At 46.5% G+C, this 8,965-nt stretch overlaps 1 protein-coding gene across 1 annotated transcript in view; it reads left to right on the top strand.

Moving 5' to 3' along the window:
• The window catches only part of LOC311234663 (B-cell lymphoma/leukemia 11A-like), a gene marked incomplete at its 5' end in the record, with an annotated part of 11,295 nt that extends 2,596 nt beyond the window's left edge, over positions 1 to 8,699 (top strand). The window contains 3 exon segments of the mRNA XM_084321908.1: positions 2,329 to 2,867; positions 2,869 to 4,554; positions 7,222 to 8,699. Coding sequence (XP_084178034.1) covers positions 2,329 to 2,867; positions 2,869 to 4,554; positions 7,222 to 7,266 — 2,270 coding nt within the window. The 3' untranslated portion in view covers positions 7,267 to 8,699.
• Positions 8,700 to 8,965: the final 266 nt, after the last annotated feature.

Genomic DNA, 8,965 nt, shown 5'->3' with positions numbered 1-8,965 from the left:
GTATATGATCAGTATACATTATGCTTCATCATGCGTGAAGGAAAGGGGGGGGGGGGTCTTATAATTCCTTGATCGTCAGTAACGGCTTTATTTAGTATGGGTTGATATGTTGATCAGATGGGATTGCCGTGAAATAAATAAACAATCGGCTGAAAATAACGGTATATTCCTCTTACCGTTCGCCGATGAGACTGGAGTAAAAATATTCCAATCATTTGATGTCGATCTGCTAGATCCATTTCCCATTTGTATGACGGAATAAACGCCGAAATCATATTGATTATTGGCGCTTCGAAAGCAATCCCATGCACCCGAGTGTGTATCTAGACCCACGTTACAAGATATTACTGCCGGAGGAATTTCCTCGATGTACCGAGCGCCACTTCCGGTTTGGCTTGGAGTGTAACTCGCCCGACATCCACCAGGCGGCGGTATTGAGGCGTTGCAATATCAGACTGGGTGCAGCTGCAGTCCCGGAGGGAGGCTGGATGAATATGAATGCCATGGCGAAAAAATTTAATATTGATCCCAAAAACGTGTTTATTCGTTGTTGGCGCACAACGCATGGCGGGCAATAATGAATTATCACGTTTTTGGCACACAATGTGTTAACTACAACAAGCAATGCTGTTTGTTATTTAAGATGAGGACGGACTCGGCACTGACAGATTTGTGTTCATTGTGCTGCTTTTATAAAGCCTCAAATATATATATTTTTTTTATTATACTTTTTTTTATAATTTTTTTCGAAGCTTCGAATTAAAATCGAATCTCGGCCCTGAAGCTTCGAATTCCAAAAAAAATTCACTGGATTCTCTGTTGCTTTCACAATGGTTTTCAGAGTAGGTAAATGATTTACCTTTTTTTTGCGTATGATTCCAATTTAAATATGAAACAGTGGCAATGACTCTGTGCTGTCTGTGTGTGTGTGTCTGAGAGACCCTCTACCATAGTGCACCATGGGTAATGTACAGTAGGCCAGTGTGTGGGGATAGCCCTTTCTGTTTCTGTAGCAACAGTGGAACAAACAAACACACACACACACACACACACACACGTGTACAGTGTACACAGTCTCCTCCCCACCGTATGTATATATTCTCTCCCCACCGTATGTATATTTCTCTCCCACCCACCCACCCTCTCCTAATGTACAGTCTCCTCCCCACCGTATGTATATATTCTCTCCCCACCGTATGTATATTTCTCTCCCACCCACCGACCCCCTCCTAATGTACAGTCTCCTCCCCATATGTATATACTCTCTGTCAGGATCTATGGGTAACAGTACTGTATATTTGCATATCATATATGTCACAAATGTAACAGTACTATACTACCTGTATGTCATGTATGTCCCTATTGCCATAAATGTCATGATGTCATGTATGTTGTGTATGTCATAAATGTCACTATGAATTGAAAATGGGGGACCCTGATGTAAACAAGACAAACGTCTTTCTCTGGTCTGCATCCCCTTAACAATTGTGTGTATTGAGTCGTATTGTATTGTACCCATTCTGCAATCTGTTAAATAAAGTGTTCATTCATTCATTCATTCATTCATTCATTCATTCATTCATTCATTCATTCATTCATTCATTCATTCATTCATTCATTCATTCATTCATTCATTCATTCATTCACATGCGCACACACACACACACACAAATCCACACATGCACTATTGTCGACAGACACACAAGATGCATGTACTTCGGTGTATATTGCTTCCCACGTCTCGCTGCGTTTGACATGTCCTCAGTGTTATTTGGACACTTTTCATTGACAGACACTATTCACCCAAAGACAGAAGATAGAAGAGAGATACATCTCTCTCCCTCTCTCTCTCTCTCTCTCTCTCTCTCCTCTCTCTCTCTCTCTCTCTCTCTCTCTCCTCTCTCTCTCCTCTCTCTCTCCTCTCTCTCTCCTCTCTCTCTCTCTCTCTCTCTCTCTCTCTCTCTCTGTCTCTGTGCATGTTCTTAAAATAAAGTAACTTTTTGGTAGAAGATTATGTTTTGCCTGAGTCATCTCTTCATGACGCTGGCCACCTCTGGCCTACATCCTTAATTGAAAAGATCATGCCGTTCCTACTCAGTCGTGAAATGAATAATACAGTTATTCCGTTTTTCTCAAAACTTAAAGAAAATATGATTTAAGCCGCTATTTTAAGAGATATGACAATATGAATCTAGAGTCAGGGGGGTAAATCATGCTCGACAGTACATTTTGACAGGGAAAGAAAGCCATTTTCAAACGTCTCACCGTAAGAAGGTTGAAGTGTTGAAGGTCTCTAACCCGTGTCCCTCTCTCTCCTCTCTCGTCCAGGTAAGGAGGAACCCACCATCTACACCTGCACCACCTGCAAGCAGCCATACGGCAGCGCCTGGTTCCTGCTGCAACACGCCCAGAACACCCACGGCTTCCGCATCTACCTGGAGAGTGGCCACGGCAGCCCCCTCACCCCCCGCATGGGCCGCCCGTCCTCTTTGGGCGGGGGCGCCGACTGCCCCTCGCAGCCGCCCCTCCACGGCCTCCACCTGCCCCCCGACGCCAACCCCTTCAACCTGCTCCGCATGCCCGGCTCGGGCTCCGGCGGCCTGGGAGGAGGCGTCGGCAGCCTCCACGGCGGAGGGGGCCACCATCATCAGCGGTTCCCGCCCACGCCTCCCCTCTTCAGCCCCCCGCCGCGCAACCACCTGGACCCCCACCACCTGAGCCCGGAGGAGCTGGCGCTGGCAGCCCACCACCCGAGTGCCTTCGACAGGGTGCTGCGCCTCAACGCTCCCCTGCCCCTGGACCCCCCGCCGGCCATGGACTTCTCCCGCCGGCTGAGGGAGCTGGCGGGAAACACCTCAGGCTCCACCCCCCCCGCTGTCCCCCAGCCGACCCAGCCCCATGCAGCGCCTGCTCCAGCCCTTCCAGACGGGAGGAGGAGGAGGAGGAGGAGGAGGAGGAGGAGGAGGAGGAGGAGGAGGAGGAGGAGCGGTCAACCTGGGAGGCGGTGGAAAACCCCCGTACCTCTCTACCCCGCCGCCTCTCCCGGGCTCCATGCAGTCGCCCTCGGGCTCCCAGACCACGCCCACCACCCCCGTGCCCTCCACCGGTGCCCCGCCCTCCTCCTCCTCCGCCACGCCGATGAAGAGCAAGTCGTGCGAGTTCTGCGGCAAGAGCTTCAAGTTCCAGAGCAACCTGATCGTGCACCGGAGGAGCCACACGGGGGAGAAGCCCTACAAGTGTCACCTGTGTGACCACGCCTGCACGCAGGCCAGCAAGCTCAAGCGCCACATGAAGACCCACATGCACAAGTCGTCCTCGCCCAACGCGGGCAAATCAGAAGACGGGCTCTCGGCGGCGTCCTCTCCCGAGCCGGGCACCAGCGAGCTCATGGGCAGTGCCAGCAACGCCCTCAAGAAGGTGGTGGCCAAGCTGAAGAGCGAGAACAACCGCATCCTCCGCGAGAACGGCGAGGAGGAGGAGGAGGAGGAGGAGGAGGAAGAGGAGGAGGAAGAAGAGGAGGAGGAAGAGGAGGGGGAGGAGGGGGAGGAGGAGGAAGAGGAGAGCGCGGAGAAGGGGGCGAGGAGGAACAACAGCGGCTACCCCTTCGGGCTGAACCTGGAGGCGACGCGGCATCACGAGAACAATGGCGGCAGCATCGGAGGAGGAGGTGGAGGAGGAGGGGCGGGAGGCCGCCTGGGGGGCGTGACCGAGGAGGGGCTAATCCCGCGCTCGCTGCCTGAGGTGATGCAGGGCATGGGCCTCGCCGCCAGCATGCAGCACTTCAGCGAAGCCCTCACCGCACACAAGCGCAACACCTTGGCCCAGGAGAATCACCTGCACCACCACCTCAACCGAGACCACCACCACCACCACGGCCGAGACCACCACCACAGCCGAGACCACCACCACCACAACCGCGGCATGTGCGACGAGGACTCCGCACTGGAGTCGGACCGCGGCGAGGAGGGCTGCGTGTCGGCCGTCAATGGGCGCGGGGCGTCCCCGAGCGAGGCCGCCTCCGTGGGCCTCTCCAAGAAGCTGCTGCTGGGCAGCCCCAGCCCCATCATCAGCCCCTTCACCAAGCGCATCAAGCTGGAGAAGGAGTTCGACCTGCCCACGCCCACCATCCCCAACACGGAGAACGTCTACTCCCAGTGGCTGGCGGGCTACGCCGCCTCCCGGCAACTCAAGGACCCCTTTCTGAACTTCGGGGACTCCAGACAATCGCCCTTCGCCTCGTCGTCAGAGCACTCGTCGGAGAACGGCAGCCTGCGCTTCTCCACCCCGCCAGAGGGGGAGCTGGACGGCGGCGTGTCGGGCCGCAGCGGGACGGGCAGCGGGGGGAGCACGCCGCACCTGGGTGGGCGGCCGAGCTCCAAGGACGGCCGGCGGAGCGACACGTGCGAGTACTGCGGCAAGATCTTCAAGAACTGCAGCAACCTCACGGTGCACCGGCGCAGCCACACGGGAGAGAGACCCTACAAGTGCGACCTGTGCAACTACGCCTGCGCCCAGAGCTCCAAGCTCACGCGCCACATGAAGACGCACGGCCAGGTGGGCAAGGACGTGTACAAGTGTGAGATTTGTCAGATGCCCTTCAGTGTCTACAGCACCTTGGAGAAACACATGAAAAAATGGCACAGCGATCGGCCCTTGAGCACCGAGATTAAGTCGGAGTAGTGCGCCGACCGGGAGGGACCGTATTTTTTCTTTTTCTCCTTCTCCCTATTAGCTATGACCGCCATCAGTCCCCGGTTTTACGCCCCCCCCCCCCCCCCGTCCCTTGTAGATTTGTCCCCCTATCCCCTAAATACACCTCTTTCGCCGGCACGGCGGAGGTTTAAGACCATGTGCTCTGCACCAGCCCGTCCCCATTACCCGTTGAATGCATGATCTGTATCGGGGCAATACTATTGCATTGACGCAAAACTTCGAGCCTTTCTCTTGTGCAATAATTTACATGTTGTGTAAATTTTTTTTATTATTATTTCTTTTTTTTTCTTTTTCCATTTTTAAGAATTTAGACAGCATGCATAGTACGTTTTTTGCTAATCAAAAAAGAAAAAAAAGAAAAAGAAAATAATTTGTCCCTGGTTGGTTAGTTGTTGAGTAAAATGTGTTGCTGTTTCTCTCGTTCTGTTATTTTTTTTATTATTCGAAAAAAAGAAGAGAAGAGAGAGGTGAACGATGCGACCGTGCTGCATACATTCTGTAAAACACATATCATGTACAGTCTTGTGTCGTGACGTGGAAGGCGAACAGTCCTTAACTTGACCTTCGGGACGACCCTGAAATAAAATAACCGCACTTAACCCGATCTTTCTAAAAGACGCTATACAACGTCAACACAGGGTTTAAAAAGAAAAAAAAGGAAAGTAAAGAAGTTCAAAACAAAATCCCAAAATTGGCTCGATCGAGGGATGATAGCCTTCAAATGTCTTTCAAACGGAAAATGCTGAAAATTGAATTTCTACTATCATTTGGTTGGAATAAAAAGAATAAAAATAAAAGAGTGCCTTTGATATCTCAAGACTGCATTGGCCGTAATCGTATCAGCTATAAGCTTCGGGTCGTAAGAATAGATATTGCTAGAGGGTCTGATCCTCCCAGGGCAGGTTCTTGCATCAAGCGCCTGTCTGCCAAGTGGACTGTGACAATTGAGCTGGTTACCATGATGAAGACAGAGAGAGAGAGAGAAAGAGAGAGAGAGAGAGAGAGAGAGAGAGAGAGAGAGAGAGATCAGAGAGTTATAGTTAATCACCATTTAGCTACCTATTACATGTTCTATAGTAACTTTAATATGTGGATTTCATGGCAAGCATGGTACAAGCAGTATTGTGTATATCTGAATTATTTTGTAGTTTTGTTTTCTGATAATTGGAGGTACTTTTAAGACAGAAAAAGGGTACTTCCGAGAAAATAACGTACAGTACAATCCTGACCTGGAGGGGCATGACGGAGAAGTCATGTACTCTGCGCTAGCACAAAGCACGACGCTTCATATATATATAAATATATGTATATATACTATATATATATATATATATGTATGTATATATATATCAGTGTGTGGAACAATGCATAAAGTAAGACGAGGGCATTGAGTCGACGACAAGCGGGAGGGACGGAAAAGCTATGCGGAAGGCTAACTCGCGTGGTTATCACGGGGACCCCAAGGCAATCTTTCACTTTACATCACAGCTTTCAGAGAAAAGAAGAATACCGACGATTAACTACGAGAGTAATCAAAGACAGAAAGAAAGAAAGAAAGAAAGAAAGAAAGAAAGAAAGAAAGAAAGAAAGAAAGAAAGAAAGAAAGAAAGAAAGAAAGAAAGAAAGAAAGAAAGAAAGAAAGAAAGAAAATAGATAGAGAAAGGAAAATTACCTATGAATGCAGCTGTAGACCTTCTGGGCTCTTGAAAAGAGTGACAACGAGAGAAGACACAGAACAGCATGCGTAGGCTAATGCAGGGCAGGTTTTCCTTTTACGTGTGTTTTTATTTGCTATTGTTTCTCTTAAAAAGGAGTTTTTGTTCCTTTCCTCGTGGTTAGTTGCAGACATCCCGCCCCCACGTTCTGTCGTTAGAATAATAGCACTTGTCACTCCGCCTGAGATTCAGTACCGGCATCCTCTTTGCGTTACTTTTCTTACATCGATGCGACATCGGTATTGCGGCTGAGCCAAAAAAAAAAAAGCCAGACCTTTTTTTTCATTTCTAGGACATTATTATTAATAAAGTGCACTGTTTTCAATTTTCCCAGTTTACAGGTTTACACATGAGGGGAAAAAAAACACTAAACAAAAACGTGTTGAAATGCTGTCAGATGAATAGGGTTCCATTGTTAGAATCAGTAAATAAAAAAATAAAAAAAAGGATTAGAGAGATAATCTGTCGCCAGCCACTCCAGCTTCCCTGACCCTTAACCTCTGTACCCTTATCCTTTGACCCTTTGACCTTTTTGTTGTCACCCCCCCACCCCACCCCTGGAGACCCCAGCGATGCACTCAAAGTGTCCAGCCTGGGCTAAAACTCCCCTCAGCTATTCAAAAACTTGCTGCTCACACTGCAAGAAAATCTCTTTTTTTTCTCTTTTCTTTTTTGTACAAATCTTTTAGTATGCATATGAAAAATGACCATTACTTTGCGCATTACACCTCACTATCTTTTTTTTGTTTTGGGAAAACTGAATTCTAATTTTAGTTTTCTCTTTTCTCCTCAGCGTCTTGTCGGTGTTTCGAGACTCGCATCACAGCATATTATATGAAATGGTAAAAAATATTAAAATGTGGTGTTTTTTATTTTCTTTCTTGTTTTATTTTTTTAATTTATTTTTAATTTTTTTGCCTTGGCTCTTCACAGCTCTTCAGGTTGATTAAACATTTGCATTTGGGGAAAAAAGGTTTAAGATTATATATGAATATATAATACAGAACTTAAAAATATAGGAAAGTGCACACTCATGTCAATTCCTATGCTTAAACACATTTATGGTCAACTTTTTTCTGTATTTCTAGAATTGTATTTGAATTCAATGTTCACTTAGAGTAGGCACTATAGTATTTATATTGAGGCTCGTGCTCGTATTTTTAACTGTTGCTTGTTCTCTCTCTTGAAGGTATTTACCGTACCTTTTTGGTAGTGGAAAAAAACTCCCAAGCTGCCACGGTATATTTTTTTAATTTGGCAGGATAATATAGTGCGAATTATTTGTATGTTTAATGAAATAAAAACGGGAAAAAACAAACCCAATTTTAAAAAATAAAAAAAGCAGCTAAAAGTATGTGGCAATCTGGGGCGGACCATAAGATGGCCGCCACACTGTTTCCTGTCCATACAGGTGGTTGTACATATCTTCTACTTTTTTTTTCTTTTTTTGGTTTTGTTTTGTTTTTTCTTTGGTTTGGACCTCCTCCTCCCCCCTCCTCCTCGCTGCCATTCTTGTAAGCAGTAATGCAACCCGTCGAGGCTGTTCTGTTGTGTGCTTGTGTCTCTCGCCCCACCTCTCTTCGACCTGACTACATTCCAACATCTTTAAAAAGAGAGAAAAAGAAAAAGAAAAAAAAAGAATAACCTACTTCATATGCAGTACATGGACTACAAAAAGAAAAAACAGGATGGGTTAAAAATAAATAAATAAAAAAGAAATCAATGTTTTGCAGTTTTTTCTTCTTTTTTTTTCATTGCCAAATACCTAAACGGTGCTTTATATATTTAGATTGGGTATACTTTCATATGCAAAGCATATTTAAAATGACACCCGGGGGGGGGGGGTGGAGAAGCCTGCTTGAGTTGAGACTTTTTTGTAAAGGGCAATGCGGAATATTTTGTTATCAGCCTTTTTCTATTCCTGTTCCGAGAGCTGTTTGTTGTAACTTGAACTTGAACTTTATCTTTTACTATGGGAGTTACTATTTATTATCGCCTGTACGCTCTGTTCAAAACAGAGCTATGGAATGGACATTTCTTTGGTTTTCTTTTTCTTTTTTTTGGTTATAATATAATTTCTATTTTATTTTTTAAATAGTGACCGAAGGTCACTGGACAAAAGCTTGGCTCTTTTGGTTTTGTTTCCGTTGTGTTTGTTTGGGGTCTCTGTTCAGTTGTATTTGTTTTGGGTCTCTGTTCAGTTGTATTTGGGAAAACCACTGTCTGTGTTTTTCTGGCAGTTGTCTGCATTATCCTGTTCACTCGCCCAATTTGTCCCTTTATCGAAAAACAATTAATAAAAAAAAGAAAGAAAGAAAGTATAACTACGGCTGTTGTTGTTGTTGTTGTAGTTGTTGCTGTTGTTGTGTCTTTACTGTACTCGTCGTAGTGACAACGTGTCTCAAACACATCCAGTCAGTGGCACAGAGAAGCAGTAGGTCACAGGCGGTCTTGAACGTCTTTGTGTGTGTGTGTGTGTGTTTGTATTGTGTGTGTGTGTGTGTCTATGTATCGTGTGTGTGTGTGTGTGTGAACCT

The sequence above is a fragment of the Notolepis coatsorum genome (genome assembly GCF_963971535.1).
Source record: "Notolepis coatsorum genome assembly, chromosome: 9".
NCBI lineage: Eukaryota > Metazoa > Chordata > Actinopteri > Aulopiformes > Paralepididae > Notolepis > Notolepis coatsorum.
Note: the sequence above shows the minus strand (reverse complement) of the source record. Positions and strands in the feature narration are given on the sequence as shown.